The sequence below is a fragment of the Tympanuchus pallidicinctus genome, unplaced genomic scaffold, assembly GCF_026119805.1.
Source record: "Tympanuchus pallidicinctus isolate F22 unplaced genomic scaffold, pur_lepc_1.0 scaffold20, whole genome shotgun sequence".
NCBI lineage: Eukaryota > Metazoa > Chordata > Aves > Galliformes > Phasianidae > Tympanuchus > Tympanuchus pallidicinctus.
Genome location: NW_026294722.1, coordinates 2,847,584 through 2,864,992, shown reverse-complemented (window position 1 = coordinate 2,864,992; position 17,409 = coordinate 2,847,584). Strand labels below are relative to the sequence as shown.

The 17,409-nt window shown below is 44.1% G+C and overlaps 1 protein-coding gene across 1 annotated transcript; it reads right to left on the bottom strand.

The window, feature by feature from the left end:
* Positions 1-3,504: 3,504 nt before the first annotated feature.
* On the bottom strand, positions 3,505-16,397 carry NPEPL1 (aminopeptidase like 1). Its single transcript, XM_052683929.1, has 12 exons — positions 16,215-16,397; positions 14,971-15,156; positions 13,687-13,857; positions 11,982-12,071; positions 11,251-11,332; positions 10,916-11,058; positions 10,320-10,397; positions 7,933-8,033; positions 7,463-7,586; positions 5,778-5,954; positions 5,096-5,206; positions 3,505-4,427 (listed from the first exon to the last, which is right to left on the bottom strand). Exons 1-12 carry the CDS (start codon positions 16,362-16,364, stop codon positions 4,269-4,271), a joined length of 1,572 nt encoding a protein of 523 aa, XP_052539889.1. The 5' UTR covers positions 16,365-16,397; the 3' UTR covers positions 3,505-4,268.
* Positions 16,398-17,409: the final 1,012 nt, after the last annotated feature.

Here is a 17,409-nt window from a genome sequence, read left to right as displayed (position 1 = left end):
TGTTTATGGCCTTAAAAAAAAAAAAAAGAACATTTGACAGAGTTATTTGGCAGCAGTTTAGTGCCTTGTTTGATGTAAGCATAAACACACCCTTGTAATTTAGGAGGGATTACAAAGCAGGTGCAATTGAGATAGTTTAATTTGTATCCTTTCGGTACCTCAAAATCAGCCCTAGGGTCCTGGGGTGGGATCATCAGTGCCCCAGCCAGCACAGGCTGTGATGTGGGACCTGCTGATGAGCTGATACAGCCTCACACCTGCAGTTCTTCAGAGGTTCCATTATGCCATCCTCCAGACTGATTTATTTAACTGTCCGGGTTAGAAACATGTCAGAGCAGCCCCACACCCTGTTTCTTAGAAAATAAAATTGATTCATTTGCTGATTTGTTTTTTTTACTGTGCTTTTGGATATTTCACAGCAATGAGGAGTGGCCAGGGGAGTTCTATCAGTGCCAGTGCTGTGCTCTGAGCTGCGCACTGCTTACTGCTGTGCTCATGGCCAAGTCAGGAGGTGCTGTGCTATTCTGTGGTCATCCAGAACCACAGCTTCTGCTCCAGCCCTCACTTGGGATCTGTTCATTTTCACATTTTTTTCTTCTGGGTTATGTTATCTGTCCCAAGGCCAATGCAGTCCCACTGGATGACAGCTATTATTTATACCCAGGTTCACTTTTCTTACTACTGCTAAAGGTTTTCTGAGTACTGAGGTGAGCAACTCTGCAAACAAGATGCTTTTAAAGTACAATGAATCCAGACCACTACCTGTCTGGGTTAGTAAGGCTGCAAGACTTAAAAAGCTTTTCGTCATGAACTGTAGACAATTCCTTGACTTAAAGCATGAACTGAATTGAGTAAAAGGAAAATACATTTATCCACCATAAGTTTTGCTGTCTTTCAGGGCAGTGCTTTTTTCCTCCAGAGCTTCAAACCATCTCCTGCTGGAACCACCCCCTCTGCATGAAGACCTGCAGGATCCCTGGGAATACTCACACTCCAAGAGTTGGAGCCTTGCAGCTAATCACGGCTCTTTCTTTTCTCTCCCTTTCTAGGTAATAGCAGCTGTCAAATATTTTCACAGTTTGGATTATTTCCCTGGACCATTACATTGTATTGTGCCATCAGTGCAGAAGAACCATTAGTTCTGCCAAACGTTGCAGAATCGGAGAGGAAGGCAGGCTGTGCCTCGGCCCCATCCAGCTGCTCATCTCCTTGCTCCCAGCTCCTAAAGGTAAATGCTCCTATATAAGGAGAGAATAGGAGTCGTTGTGTTGTTTTGTTTTATAACTCTGATGCCTTTTTGCAGCTGAGCCAAGTGCCACTGGATATTGTCTTTGTTTTGCTATAAATCCAACATTGACCTTTTTGTTTTTTCCTCAGAAACCAAACTTTGGTTTGAAGGTGAATTTATGAACTGGTTTTAGCCCCTAGAGCCCTCTGAGTTTCCCAGCACATCACACGGTTCTTCCAGGCGGCCTCCTGTGTGATGTTTGTGCTCTGATTGGTCAAATTCATTATCATTAACTTCGCTTATCCCAGAAGCCCAGATCCACAGACTTAATTTTATTCCACAGGCTGGAGACAAAAATTATTTGATTCTTGAGAGCCACAACATACTCTCAACAGCCTCGCTGAGGCCTGGCTTGTGAAGCCAGGGATGAAGAGAACTTTGGTTGGCCTGGAGCAACTAAGGAGGCAGGCAGTCTATATTCAGCAGTTTGAATGCAATGTTCATTTTATTCCTTTTAGCTGACTCTTCTGCTGTTCTATAAAGGATGCGATCTACAGCCATTCTTTCTTTCTTTGCTACCTTTTCATCCAGCCTTAATGCCATTGAAATGTGACAGCTCAGATGAGTATCACAGCATCTAATTATTATGGCAGGAAAAAAGAAGACACCAGAGAAGACCATGAAAATGAGGTGTCAGTACTTCCCAAGAAAAGCAAACATTGTGCATTGAGGTTTTCCCAAACTATTTTCCTTTTCTAGGCAAATAGCAGAGGAGTCCTGCACAGGACAGAAGCACATCTCCTCAGTGTGGAGATAAGATGTGGGAAATAGAGATGAACTAGAGAGCCCTGGATGGGTCCTTAAGAAAGGAGCCATCCTAATTCCATCACGATCAGGGCTCACGCAGGGCACCTCCACGATGGGAGAGGTGACCTTTCAGGATTTGGTTGTCAGAGTAAGGAGGTCAGCTTCACTTCCAAACTGCATTGGGTCTGTCAGACCATCAGAGCAAGCACCTGGGCCATGATCACACAGCTGTGGTTGCACTGACCTTCTTTACCTCACTGCTACGTGTGGCTGTGGCAGCTCCTACAGCAGTGTGAAGGCTGCCAGCAGTACAGCCCTGCCATGGTACAGATCAGGATGCTGCCATTTATGAAAAGCACACCAGAAATTATTTGCAGGAAATGAGAACTCAGTGAATGTGGCTGTCTGACCCCTCTGCACCAACCTTGCTGCCTCTCCTTCCTTTGGAAAGGACTTCTTCCATTCTAAATAACCCCTCCGTAAGGATCTCAGACATACGGGCTCGTTGCTGGCAGCCTCCCCTGTGCTCAGTTCTCTCTGGTGCTGAAACAGCTGCCTATTCCTCCAGCTCAGGCCTTTGAGATGTAAATAGTGTAATCCGACTTCAAGAGGCAAGGAAATATTAGCAGAATTTAATGTAAATATTGTATAAATCATCCCAAAATAGCACGGCCACGGGATGAGCCAAAGACACTAACAGAAAGTCAAACAGGCTGAGTAAATATAGACTAAATATATTCCCCTCCTGGAATTGCCACTGGAACGGATCCAGACAGGAAATAGGTTAAAATGCAGCCTTGTGGCAGTGATGTTAAAAAGCCATTGGCCCATTTGGTGACATTTATAGTGAATTTTATGTACTCCATACATTTTTTTAGTACACGTTGAGTTAAATATTACCAAATCTATAAAAAGATATGGAAAAATGTCTGTTTTCATATGGGCAGACACTGCCCGGAACTCTCTCTGTGGGTTTTGTGTCAGAGAAGTGTTTGAAAGAAAACATGAGAGAGAAAATAAGTGCCCACACTGCAGTTTGTGAGAACTGTTGTTGCCCCTTCAGTGCCTGAAGCTGCTGCACAGCTGGGCTCCTGGGGCACAGAGGGATTCCCAGGGGACAGAGCAGCTCCTAGGGGGCAGCAGGATTCCTAAGGCACAAACTGCAGCACTGCTGCCATACAAACTGGGATGCATCATTTCCATTGGGTGCCCAAACCATTGCTTCTGAGCTCCTTGCGATGAGCTTCTACAAAAACTACTAGTATTCATTCCTGATTGCTGTTGAATCAAACAAATGAAGTGGAAATTCTTCAGAACTGCACTAATCAGTATGTGTTGCTATTGTGTGAAGGCCTGTTTTCAGATGTGCAACTGCCAGGAAAGGGAACCCAAACAGAGTAACCAAGTCACACACAAATGTCTGGAGCACTGTGTTCTCAGAAATGTAAACAACACTACAAAACACCACATGGGATATGTAAGCTGCTTTAATAATAATAATAAATTTATCAAGTGGCAGGAAACCACTCTGCTTTGTAAACCGATTTTACTCAATCACAATCCCCCCGTTTTATTCTTTTCCTTATTTAACATGAATACATTCTGTAATTTGAACATGAAAGATTTAAGTAGAGATAGGTTCTGAACAGTTCATTGACTTCACTGGTCAGAAAAACACTAAACATGCGGAAACAGCACCTTATTAAAACTAAAGGCCTTTTCTCATGACATCTCCTTTGCTACTAAGCTAAATTGTCATTGAAGACGCCAAGCCTAGAGGTTGTTTTTCCTCGTCCTGTGTTTGGAGATGCAGTGGAGCTTGCAGAAACGTCTGACAAAACCTCACGTAAAATAATTCAGAGTAATTCAGAAGGCTTTGTAAGCAAAAACTGCGGTTGCTGCTTCAGAATAGGGAGAGCTTCTCATGCATTAATGCACTTAGTAACTGTTCTGTGAGGTGCTCAGAGGAGGACGTGCCCTCCTGGTGCAGCCAGCTGAGTCTGAAGTCTGCACCACAGATATAATTCAGCAACTGTTTGCACCAATAATTTAAAAAAAAAAAAAAAAAAAAAAAAATCAGGCTGTTTTTTCAGAAATAAGTAATAAATCTTACCATGATAGTAAAAAAAATAAAATAAAATGGCCATTTCTATTTGTGACATTTTCATTGCTTGAGAATGAATCAGTGCAAAGTGAGGTAACACATGCACCCCGTCACAGAGGGCCGGGCGCATCAAACCAGGCGCCGCCTTTTGGAATCCCTCTCCATATCATCAGGGGGAAAGTCTCCATTGCAGCCTAAGGGGGACACCATGTTTAGCAAAGGGTCTTCAGATGCCCCTCCAAACAGGGACAGCAACAAAGCCACGCCGTAGCCAGTAGCTCGTTCACCCTGCAAAAAAAAGAACGATTCGTGTTGCAGATTGTGTTGTCTGGGCTAGTTTTAATTGACAAACCCACTCAGCTGGAGCAGTGACACAGCACGGCCACAGCAAACACTCAGTGCTCCTGCCAAGCCTCCTCAGCTTACTCTTCTTTATTCTTATTGCTACTGTAATCTTTCCCTGATTAAACCAACACATCCTTTGACTCACAGCAATAGAGCTCATGCTGAATGCAGGATGGCCTTATGCTACCATTCCTCAGAGCAGAGAACTTTCTATCCAACATGAACACAGATTTTGGAGCAGGAGTCATTCAATAGAGGAGAAATCCCACAAGCAAATAAGTGTTTTCCCTACTGAAGGTCAGCAAGAAAATCAGCTCTAGTCAACCACCTTAAAACACTATGGGTGAAAACAAAGACTAGGATTACTCCTTTAAAGAGAAAGCAGGCAAGTTGTCAAAATCTACAGTGATAAAGATGTAGCAGATTAAAATGATCTTTAGAATATTTTAAAATCTAAATAAAGAATATGAAACAGATGAAGCTACCAAAACAAAGCAGCTCCCAGCAGAGATGAAGAGCTTTCCAAAAGAATTAGATGGAGAAGAATCCACAGCATCTGCACTTCCCTTCCTTTGCAAGCAGGGCAAAACAACCCAAGCGCACACACGTACCGCGTGAACAGGGGCGGCAATGTCGATGTGAACCCAGACCCCAGGCCAGTCAAAGCCAATGTGAGAAGCAATGAAGAGCCCAGCACAGGAGCTCGGAGTATTGTCTCGGTCCTGCAGGAGCAATAAGAATACGGTTGGTCTTGCAAGAAAAGACAACAATAATATTCTTAACTACAGAAAAGTTGTGCAACTTTAACGCGATGGCTGATGAGTGGCTTTAAAACCCAGTCTGGCTATTCCAGTGCACCATAAGCACAGAGTTGATCCTTGGTAGGAATCTGGCCCTGCTCTTTTATTCCTTGGTCCAAACTCCTTTCTGCAGCATTCTTGGAACTTACTGCACACTGCAACTCTCAAATGCTGCAAAAGCGGCTGCAGAAAACTGTCCTCAATTTCCTGGCTTCTGCATTCCCAGTGACTGTATCTGGTTGTTATGTACATCTGAGAAACACCTGAATTTACTTCTTTAAAGGTCTCCATCCAGGAATTCAGAATCCATCTTAGAGTTATGTTTAAAAGGCAAACAGACACAGATAACTTTGCAGTTTGAGTTCCTTATATCTTCCATTTCTAGAAGATTACAGCCCACAGGAAGAACTTCTGTACAGCTACAGGCCAACACAGTGAGAATGCATACAGGAACACATCTTTATGTAATGAAATGCAAAGGAAAAAATCTTACTGCCACAGAGTTCTTCATATCAGCTACAGCAGAGGTAAATTCACTGAAGTGGAGCTCAGGGCAGTACACAAGAGGATGGACCAAGTCTCCACAGTTCCTGCCAGCCTTAACACAAGCCTTTTCCCACTCTTCATTATTGGTAAGGACAGCAGCATGGTACTTTCCTGTAGCAATTCCCTGGTGAGATACACGACAAAATCAGGAACGATCCACCTCAGTGCTACAGCACTGCACAGAACCATTCTGCACTACTTCCTTCCAGCTGCTTTCCTACTAACAGAACCAAGACAAAACATCTCAGAAGTACTTGAAAAGAAGGCAGAGTTAAAAATGCAGACAGAGACACTGTAGCTACTGAAGAATCTTTTAAAACTTCTCAAAATCCATTCTCATATGTAAAGCATTCCACGTTTACCTGGACCACTCAAATCACTGTCCCATGTATTTATTCACAGTGATTGAGGAAGCAAACTTTGTCATTTGTCAGTTATTTGTCCTATTTATCAGCAATTGATTACAAACATCTAACACACACACACACACACACACACACACACAGAATACCCTGGCAATCTGTGTCAACCACACAAACATTTGGAATGTAACATACTCATTCATCAGAATGGTTACATGGTTACGTTCCCTCTCAGGTCCACAAACCCCAGAGGCCATCATCACATCTGCATTTTAGCAGGGCAATGACAGGAAGCTTTCTGAAGATTAATGTTTGCTCCAATGCATGCAAAACTCACGCTTCCAAAATTTGCCACCATTTATCCTCCTCAGATGAAGACTAATTCATTCCCTAAAAAATTAAACTACAAAAGCTACTGCTTATGGACAAGAAAATTGCTGATCACTCATCACTGAAACAGTTCTGCTAACTGTAAGGCTACTGAATTGCAAGCACTGAGTATTGGATCACTTGCACCAGCTGCTAATGTCGTTAAAATAATATTAATTTTTTCTTTACATGTGTAGAATCATAGAATGGGTTGGAAGCACCTTACAGATCATCTATTTCCAAACCCTTGCCATTGGCAAAGCTGCCATGCACTAAATCAGGCCACCCAGGGCCCATCCAACCTGGTCCTGCCCCTCAGCTCTGTGCTGGTAACACCCCACCTGGAGCACCACGTCCAGATGTGGAGCCATCAGTATGAGAGAGACACGAAGCTGCTGGAGTGCATCCAGAGGAGGGCTACAAAAGTGACCCAAGAGCTGAACACCTCCCCTGTGAGGGCAGGCTGAGAAAGCTGGAGCTGTTAAGCTCTAGGAAGACCTGAGAGTGGCCTTTCAGTGTCTAACAGGGCTGTAAGAAGGAGGGGAACAGGTTCTTTGGCAGAGCGTGTTGTGACAGGACAAGGGGAAATGGTTTCAAGCTAAAAGAGAAGGTCAGACTGCATATAAGGAAAAAGGTGGGTTTTTTGGTGGTTTTTTTTGTTTGTTTGTTTGTTTTTTGCAATTAAGGTGGTAAAGCACAGGAACAGGTTGCCCAGAGAGGGAGTGGATGCCCCACCCCTGGAGACATTCAAGGTGAGGCTGGTCGGGGCTCAGAGTGCCCTGATCTAGCTATAGATGACCCAGTTCACTGCAGGAGAGTTGGACTAGATGGCCTTTAAAGGTCCCTGCCAACTCAAATGATTCTGTTCACCCCCTGTTCAGTAGCTGGTCTGAATCAGTACCTGAGCTCCAGTAAGAGTGGCCATATCAAGAATGATATCAGCTCCAAGATCTTTGCATGCATAAGCAACTCCATCAGCCAGTATCAGCCGACCTTCTGCATCAGTATTATTGATTTCCACAGTTCTAGGAAGAAGAGAAGGCATTTAATACAACCCTGTTTCAGCCTGCAAGACTCATCTACCCTGAGTTAGAAAAGCACACTGAATCTGCTTTCAAACTTGACTCTGCAAGTCTGTACTGCTGCTTATTCCACAACTGCATGGAAACTTTAAGCAAACTTCAGGTCGTGATAAGTACTTTGATGTGCACTTACACACCAGGACTCTCTAAGCACACAAAAAACTCACTGCTACAGCTGTCTGAAACCCTATTAGCAATATTCAGGGAAGCTGATGATGTTCACAATCTGTATAGAATCAAAGATTGTTTCCTCTCAATGTTTCTGGGAAAGAAGTAGGTACAATCTTACTTTCCAGAGTAAAGAACGTGAATGTCATCAGGTCTTGTTGCACGTGGTCCAACTGCATTCTCAGCCAAACAAAACACAGCATGAAGACTGTCTTTAAAACCCTGTAATAACAACAGGAATCGGTTTTAATTAACACCAAATTCATTTATTCAGACTGAAATCGATGTGAAATTATGATTTCTTTGGCAGAAATGCCACTAATTACATGAGAAATCTGATCAATGAATGGTGATTTTGTTTGTACAATTACTACACCGTGTGGGGAGATTCTACAAACAGAAACATAGATAAGCAGCAATTAATGAATAAAAGCATCGTTCCTTCTCAGCTGGAATAGCCTTATTTATTTAACATCACTTTCCTAGTGAAAACAGACTTAGCTTTAGGGTGAATGAAAGCTCTGTAGCTGAAGAAATCTAGACTTGTTGAATCTGTTCACATTCTGAAGTCCAAAGGGCAAATGCATCACTTAAAACCTTTCCAAAATAACGGGCAGCCTCTAGAAGTCATAAAGGAACTCTGCAGCTGCTACTCCAGCCAATGGGAAAACAGAAGAGCTACACTTCCAACTGTGATGCTTTCCTCCTTCAAAATGGTCTATGCTACAAAAAACTCCATTAAGAATCTCTTGGAGAAGGAAGATTTGATGAAATTCACCAAGTGGAAGACGTGGTCAATTTACGGTCAAAAAGAGGAAAGCTGCTCCCACTATGAGCTTTCACTGAAATTCATCCCTTCTGTAACTGCAGGACTCCCTGTGTTAACACGCAGAAGATGACAGGAATCACAAAATTTAAGTATTTTTCTCTTTTTTGTGTTGGAAAGCTCACAATGGATGAAAGACACATTTGAAGGAAAAAAAAAATATATCAATTGCTTCAGTTTGCTGTCCACCAACTGTTAAAATCCCATTGTGAAATTGTCCAACAGCACACAGGCAGCTGATGCTTTCTGAAAGTGGAAAATAACCTCTGCCTCTCTTCCCACTGAGCTTTCTATTCAACATTAGTTTAAACACTGAAAATAAAGCCTTGATACAGTAACAAGGACAAATGACTTCTGTGCCTATCTGAATGCATTTTCTGCAGGGATGTTAATTCAACAAGTCTTGCACAGAGTTGCAATATTAAGCAGTGATGTCATGCAGTAATATTAAGCAGTGATGTCATTCTTTTGCTTTTATATACAATGGCACAGATTTCTCATGAGGTCTGACCATTGCTTCAGGCTCAGTCCAAACGTATTACTACCAGTTACTTTGTAGTTACAGTAATTGCATATGAAGTAACTGATATCTTACATTCACACCTACTATGACTGTGAGTGCAGTCTGTCAGTGCAGATAACTGCACGCACACAGTTCTAACACGAGGAGCGACTGAATCACTGAAAGAACACCCCACACGTATCCCAGACTCCCCCAAAGCAAAGTTCTAGCTTTCATCCCTCTCAAACGAGTGATCCAACTTTCTGCAGGACTCTGGTATGGGAAGGCAGTGGTTCCCTACAATGCTGCTCAGAAATGTGGTTTCAATTTTAAGTCTCTGCAGATAACTGCGAAGTTTACAATTCCTTTCACATCAAACATGCTGCTAACGCCAAGGCACAGAGTTAAACTGTTGAGAAATGGGAATTTGGCAACGATCATCTCCTGGACAAAGCTTCCATCAGATCTACGTGTCCATCTGCAGCAGCACGAGCCCTTTGAACTTTGGATACTATTTGGAGGCAGGAACTGCTCTGTCAGCGAGACTCAGTGACTGAACTTGTGGGGAGGGCAGAACTGAATTGGCAGCAGCCACTCTGTTTCCCCAGTTCATACTGTTAAAGCACAATTCCTAAGAATAATAATTCTTAAGAATTCTCCAAATTTCAACATTTGGCTTCTTCTCAGCTCTGTGACTGCTTTCTGACCTCAGGAACAAGCCAACAAGCAGCTCCTGATGAGACTTGAATTGTCGTTTCCCCAGCAGGTTAATATTAGAACTGGAGAATGATTTGGAACATAGATGGACTTCATACTGCAGAGCTGTACATCCCCTTCATTGCTAAGGGGACAACAGCTGCCTCAAATCCCAAAGCTTCAACAAGATCAGCACTGAATTCAAGGAACCACAATCAACTCAGTCCTCAAAACAGACGTGAAGCTCAACAAAGACTCTTAGAATAAGGGTCGCCCTCAAGCAATTTCTCACCATTCCCAAGATCCTAGCAAAGACTTGAAATACTTTTGTGAAACAGGAAAAAGAGCAGAGCAGCCCAAGAACTGTAATGGCAAAGGCAGGTCAGAACCTGAGGATCAGGCTGGCCCTCAAATCTGCAAGTACATCCAAAAGTCAGCCTGGCACTGGTAGGCTACATGAGATCAATTAACACATTTTACTTACTTGCTTTACAGTGGCTTTGAAGGCACCCAAAATAGCAGCTGCTCCACCACAGTCTCGCTTCATTCCTGGCATAGTAGTCTATTTAAACAGAAACAGACACTTTTAAAGCAAAAAAAAAAAAAAAACAAAGCAAAAAAAAAGTTTTGCTGTACTGCCTGATAAAGCCAGCATTGCTGCTGCCTCTCTATCTCTTGTCCTGACAGTGCTTAGCCATTACAAACACACAGCACACAGACATATCTGCTTTTTGCCTTAAAACAGTGAAAGCACCAGAATTCTGCTGCTCACTTGTTTAAAAAGAAAAACCAGAAAAGCTGATTATAAGATAGGCACTGAGGTCAACTCAGATGGGCTTTGGATCTGTCTCCAGAATCAAAAAGGAAACATCTTTGTTCCTAAATTTCTACTAGCAGTGAGCAATACTTAAAGGCAAACAAAATGTTCCTTAAATTCTAGATAGCAGTTTGTGTCTGCACGGATGATGGCAGATCAAGCATTTACTCAGACAAATATGCTTTGGTTTCCATCAACGTTAATCAAATTATTTCCATTAGGAAATTACATACTAAGCAAAAACAAGAGAAGCACTGATGTACCTTTCCCTTAATGCTGAGTCCTCCAGTGTCATACACAATACCTTTCCCCACCCATGCAATGGTCTGTGTAGCACCATCCGGAGTGTGACTGAGAACTGCTAGGGCTGGAGGATGCAGAGCAGCCTTGCCAACTCCATAGATACCTGGGACACAAGAGAATTAAGTCACTTGTGGGCCAGAAAGACTGTGGAAAGTAATCTATTTTTTGTGAAGCATATTGGAATATTATGAGCAATAAAACTCTTTCAAAAATGCATAAATTAAACTTCAAAATGGAGATGACATGATATTACAATTAACCACTACCAAAAAGATGGATTTTAAGCAAGACATACCTCCAAAGCCTCTCTCTTTCAGCTCCTCGTCTCGAATAATGGTAGGAGTAATCCCAAGATCCTTGCCAACTTTTTTTATTTCCTTCATCATTAAAAGAAAAAGGACATCAGTAAGTGATCAGAAGGACACAGCAGAGATGCACTCCTGTATGGGTTTTATGTGATTTTTCCAAGTGTGCACATACAAACATTCACTATTTTGGGAATGGCACTGGTTTCCTATCACCTAACTTCACTGAGACATCCTTGATTATTTACTACTGCAAGAAATGCAAATCTGACCCTTCAGCTCTACCAGGTCAGAGGTAAATGCCAGTTGTTCGCTCTGTTGCACTATGATGAAATAAGGCAGGAGTATTTTCACTCTCAACAACTTTTCAGATCTTTCCAATAAATTCATTCATCAGTGTGTCAGCTTCTGTTCAATTTCTTTCTGAAGAAACTTATCAGGACAGGGTTTAAGAAATCACTACCAAAGGAGCCAGCACTGTGACCAAATCAAGAATTTTCCTCTTCTCACCTTACCTTGCACCTCCTTCCCACTTTGTTAAGTTCTACCAAGTATTAATGACTAAAGAAATAGCCTAAACATCCCTGGACATGTTCCTTCACATGTCCCCTACCACTGACTAAAAGGGCTAATCTTTGATAAGAGATGGAAGCACTCATTCTTGATTACTGTAATCAGGACTTCCAGTAAGTAACTCTTACTCATCATGTCTATTACTCACCTCAAGGAAGTTATCTGTATTCATCTCATTGCACGGGGTGTCTACAATTCGAGCAGCCAGCCTGATTCCTTCTGCAGCACTTGCCAGACACTATGAAAAGAAGTGAGAACACATAAGAGCTGGCCTTGGTTCAGCTTGCTCTCCACATAACTTCTTATCTAGTCCTAAACAGATTACACTGGATATTAGGTTCCTCTAGAGTCTATGCCTGACTGCAACTGATTACAAGTAGCTGTACAATACTAATTAACGTTAACCAAATCTGAAAAAGTGAAGATGACACAGCAGAAGCGAGAGTCAAGAGCGATTTCAAAGGAATCCGACCTGCTGGCTAGCTTGTGCTGAGGAATCTGAAGTTTGGCTTGGCCAGGCTGGCCTAAGAACTCTGCTCTATACCCCAGCACTCTTACAAACTGCGGCTTGTTCTGAAGCGGTGCCTCATTCCCTACTATTAGTTTTGATTGCTTTACTTCCTCTAAAGAAGAAGAACCTCCTCAGGAGCCAGGCTAGGTTTGGGGTGATTCATCACACGGATTCATCACCATAAAAAGAGGCACTTTAACTCCAATGCCAGGTCTGAGGAAATCACTACTGCTTACTCAGAAACACGCTGTGCCTGGGTTCGGCATCCCGGGGACTCAAGAGAACCTGAATAACAGCAGTCTTCAGTAACTGTCCTATGAAACTGTGACAATCCCTTCCAGTCCTTACCACATAATACCACGGACAATGCAGTAGGCGCAGAATATGGCAACGTGCCTAGGAGAGGTTTAAAACGGGAGAGGAAAAAATGCTATCACATGCATCTTCCATCTACATTAGCTGTCTCAGATGCTGGCTGAATTTAAGGATTGAAAGCTTAGCATGGAAGAAGCCGGCAGTAGTTTTGGCACTGACTTCAAGGGAAGAATGGGAGGAAGAAATCATTTTGGATTTTAGTTATGAATAGCCCAGGAGGTTTGGAAGCAGCACATCTGAAGGAACTACTTTTAGACAACAGGTACTTTATTTATTTATTTAACCTATTTCTTGAAGACAAACAGCCTAGAACCTATAGGTTACCTGATATGGAGTTTGCTCTCTTTAACAGTCAGGTGTCTGGGAAACAATCTTTGATTATCTACTATTGAAAGATGACTTAAACAAATATTGAAGTGCTATGTACAACTTATTCCCAGGCTGAACCACTTCTTAGGGGTTTTGCTACAAAAACTCAGCCAAAGAAGTACATCGTGCATAAATATCAGAAGCCATACACGATCCCAGAATAAAAAGCATTTAATTATCTCAGTGTGATGGACACCTGCATACAGATTTTGCCTAAATAAAAGAGGGATATCCACATACTGAAGGTAAAGTCGTATTAAATGTTAAGAACTTAATTTTTGCTTCTAAGAAAAACATGAGAAAAGAGAACCTTGTGCTACTTGTTTGGTACTTTTCCATCCCTGAAATCTAAGTTCTGCAATAACATCTTCAGCCCTTGCTACATTAATATATTCAATACTTCTACTCACATGTGCTTTGAACTGAACAGGTAACTTTGATCTAAGATCATGTCTTACTTCAGATACAACACCTATTCCACATATAGCCCAAGGCACACTTTCTTCTGCATGCAGCTAATCAAAGGAAAATCAAAACTTCAGAGAATAACAAAAAAACCCTGATAATGGGGAGAAAAACCCACAACACAAAAGCTTACTTTAAGCGTTGTCACTTCTATAGGTCCATTGTTTTGTCCAACCAAGAAAAATTCTACTGTTACAGTTTTCTTCTCTGTGCGTCTCGATGCGCTGGAGCGATGTGTGAACAAGGGGAAGGCCCTGGCCAGTGCGCAAGCAGAAGCAAAAACTTCAGACCGCTCACAGACCATCTGAAAATCAGCCAGAAGACAAACAAGTCAGGTAACAGCAGGGCCATTGGGAGACTGCATTTAAAAGGATTCATTACCCTTAGTATTGTAGTATAGCATAATATAGTATTGGCAAAAAGCAGAACTGATGTACGAACAGAGACATGCTCATACATCACACCATGCATGGATGGGCAGCACTGCAAACAGCAGCACACTGAAATAACTGGTTCAGTTCATTTCCCACATGGAAAAGAATTACAATACTGGACATGACTGTGCAGGAATTAGCAGTTCTTCTAATGGATCTGGACTGTCTTAATTATACTTGTCTAATTAACACAGGTCAGCCTATAAAAAAAACAAGGGAACTATCAATGTGTGTTTGAAACAAAGTGAGTGATTGTATGAAAATGCAGTTAATATTAACCCAAAGCTTTCTAACACGCAGAATGTTTTTCTGAAGTTCATTACAGAGATTACCAGTGGAAAGCAGCTTTAATTAAATATCTCTGAATTTAGCCATAAGGGAAAAATAAAGGCAGAGTTATAATTCCTGAAAATAAATGGAGTTTAAAATTAGATTTGTTACTGATACTGACTACATGAGCTTTCTGCATTAAGCTGGAACTCTGGATCTGGAAGAATTAGAAAAAAGTAACAAATTCATCGGACCAGAACAGTGCAAGAACTCTTCCTGCACACGACTTGTGCTGGAGCATTAGTATGCATTGAGACTTTTAAACCTCAGCCCCTTAAAAGGGTTATGTGATGCAGACACTCTGCACTCGATCCAGAGCTCACGTTAACTTTCTGAAGCACAACACACACCACGTGCTAATGTCTTAAATCCTAGTTTGGAAAGATCTACTACTGCTTCCCTTTGTATGAACGTTACTGGTTGTAGACATTCCACACATTTTCAGCTTTAATTCCTTTCAACTGTGTGAGCATGCAGAAGCTAGTACACTTAGGTCTCATTTATGTCCCAGCACAAAACCATTTATAAATGCTGCTATAATTACAGAGATAAAACTCGCCCACCTCCAGTCTCCTCAGATACAGCTAAAATCCTGACAAGCCAACAAAGTTTACCAGACACGTCACCAGCAGCACCTGCAAGCTGCCACCTACCACAATGCATCTGTTGACACCTCCTGGGAGGCAGTTCCTAACCAGGCGGGTGATGAACTGAGCTGCAGACGGGCTGTTGTGCCGGCTGACCCGGGATGGCAGCGCGGCCACGGTGGCGTAGTTCAGGTACAGCGGGCAGCTGTCAGTGGGGTTTGGGTTCAGGGTGCCTAATGCAGACTGCCAGAGCTGAGGAGAAAAGAAGAAATTGAAACCAAGAACTGTAACAGAATTTTCTTTCTGACTACAGTCTCATTCTGACTCCATTTAGGCAATCTCGAATGGTAAGATTTCAGGTGTTGGAAACAAAGATTTTAGGCCAGCCCTTTCAAATGCAACAACCTCTAGAGCGAAGAGATGGGAAATATGGTGGACCTTTATTAATTAGAAAGCAAATATGTGCTTTCCATTACATGGATCTCTTTTAAGCCACACGAACTACAATTTAAAAACACAGCAGTAAGAGCAAAGGCTGCTCCAGAGGCTTTTAAATTGAGGCCATCTCACCAGTGATAAATGGAGGGATTGATTTACTAATCCCAAGTTATTCTTTCAGACAGAAACTTAATTAAAACCAACAACAACAAAAGAAGGCTAAAAATTGTCATAAGACGCCCAGGAGCCCAACAAATGAAACCTCCAAGCCTCGAGCATCCTAAAAGCTGTGACATAAAATATTTCTCGTTTCACAGCAATCCATCAACACCCTCTACATACAAACAGGTCCCCAATTTCCAGAGCAAGAGCTGAAGGCTGGGAGGGGGAAAGAGACGACGCACCTCTCAGCCCTTGCAGGCAGCGAGACTCGGCCTCCAGCTCGCCACAGAACCTGCGTTTCACCATTACGTTAATCGCAGCCACCGTGCTGTCACCGCGGAGCAGCACTTTCCGCCGTCATAGCGGCTGAAGGGGCAGCGGAACGCCGGGTTTGAGGCGCAGCGCTCCGCCCGCTACTGCCGGCCCACAGCAGGCTCCGGCGGCCCGCGGCGGCCCCGCTGCTCCAGCGGACACCGCGTGTTTCGGTTCGGATTTTTCAGAAGCTCGAGACGTAACGCTGCGGCCCTTCCCGCTGCCCAGGGCGGGTTTCCCGTGCAGCCCCTTCCCTCTCCCGGCCGCTCCCGGCCCCGGGCGGCCCGAACCCTCCGGGCCCGACTCTGGGCGCACCCCGAGGCCGCGCGGCGCCGGGCCGGGCGATCCGCGGCCCCGGGAGGAACCGCGGCCCGGGGGTTCCGGCGTTCCGGCCTCACCTCCTCGCTGACCCGCGGCTGCAGCTTGCCCCGCAGCTGGGCCCAGGGCAGGCGGTGCAGGTTGTGGAGCTGGCCCAGGACGAGCAGCGGGCGGCTCTGCGGGTCCGCCTCGCCGGCGTTCGCCTGGAACTCCAGCTGCACGTTCGCCATCTTCCTGCCCGCGGCCCGGCCCGCCCGTACGGCTCCGCCCCGCCGCCCAGCGCCGGCTGCGAGGGGCGGGGCGGCACAGCGGCCCCCCGGCGGTCGCACCGGGCACGGCAGGCGGGCGGCGCTGCGGGGCCCGGATGTGCGCGGCGCCTCACGGCGTGGGGCAGCGCCGAGCAGCGGTGGGCGGGAACGGGACGGAACGTGGCGGGAACGGGCTGTGAGAAGCACTGCTGGGCGCCGCCGTCCCGCTGCCTCTCAGCGTGCCACGCAGCTCCCAGACCACCGGGATGCACTGGAAACCTCTGTTTCCCTTTAATCGTTTCGCTCAGGGATGGAAATGGTGTAAAACTATAGAGGGATCCCAATGGAAAAGCTAAACGTCAGACGGAACGTGCTTCTACAGACATGGCGAGAGCAGAGGAAACGGCCAAAGCGCACTCAGGGCTGTAGCATGGGGAGTCACACAAGGGAAGCAGTGCTTTCCAGGCTCCAGCGTTAATGCTGTGCGTGTAGTGTTCAGTATGGTATTTATCCTCACGTTGTCACGCTTGTCGAGCGCCTCCCATTAACGCTGTGTCAGCAGGGAATCCCAGTCAAGGGTCTGCAGCTGTGTGGAAAGCCTGGGCTTCACAAAGGGACTGAGTGTGCTTCATTTACCCCGCAGAAGTAAATGGAGATGCAAATAATGGAAGTGCATCTGAGAAGAAAGAATGTATTAGGCTGGGTTCCAGAACAACAAAAAGAAAAAAAAAGGAAAAAAGACTTAGTTTTACTGGGCCGCCGAAGGGACATTATGGAAACTTTTATTGCCCAATACATTTTAAAGTAGCCTGAATTAAGGGTCTAACAAGATCAGTTGCAGAGGTCAATTGTGGATGGGATAACCCCATAAACGAGTCCAAACTCCAGCACTAAGTAACACTCTATATAGAGATATGTAAGCCAACTTTCACAAGTCTCTGCTGAGCCGAAGAACATGAGCTGTTTGGGGTTATTATCTCAGTTCATATGGACAGTGTGGGAAATATGAAATAAAATAACAGAATTA

Bases quoted from the DNA above. Each gene is read 5' to 3' on its own strand.
- NPEPL1 (XM_052683929.1), bottom strand. From the start codon at position 16,364: ATGGCGAACGTGCAGCTGGAGTTCCAGGCGAACGCCGGCGAGGCGGAC. The intron at 12,072-13,686 runs GTAAGCTTTTGT...TTCTTTTCATAG, and splicing joins TAGAAGTGACAACGCTTAAA to TGTCTGGCAAGTGCTGCAGA. The intron at 4,428-5,095 runs GTACGTGTGTGC...TTTTTTTTGCAG, and splicing joins TTGCCGCCCCTGTTCACGCG to GGTGAACGAGCTACTGGCTA.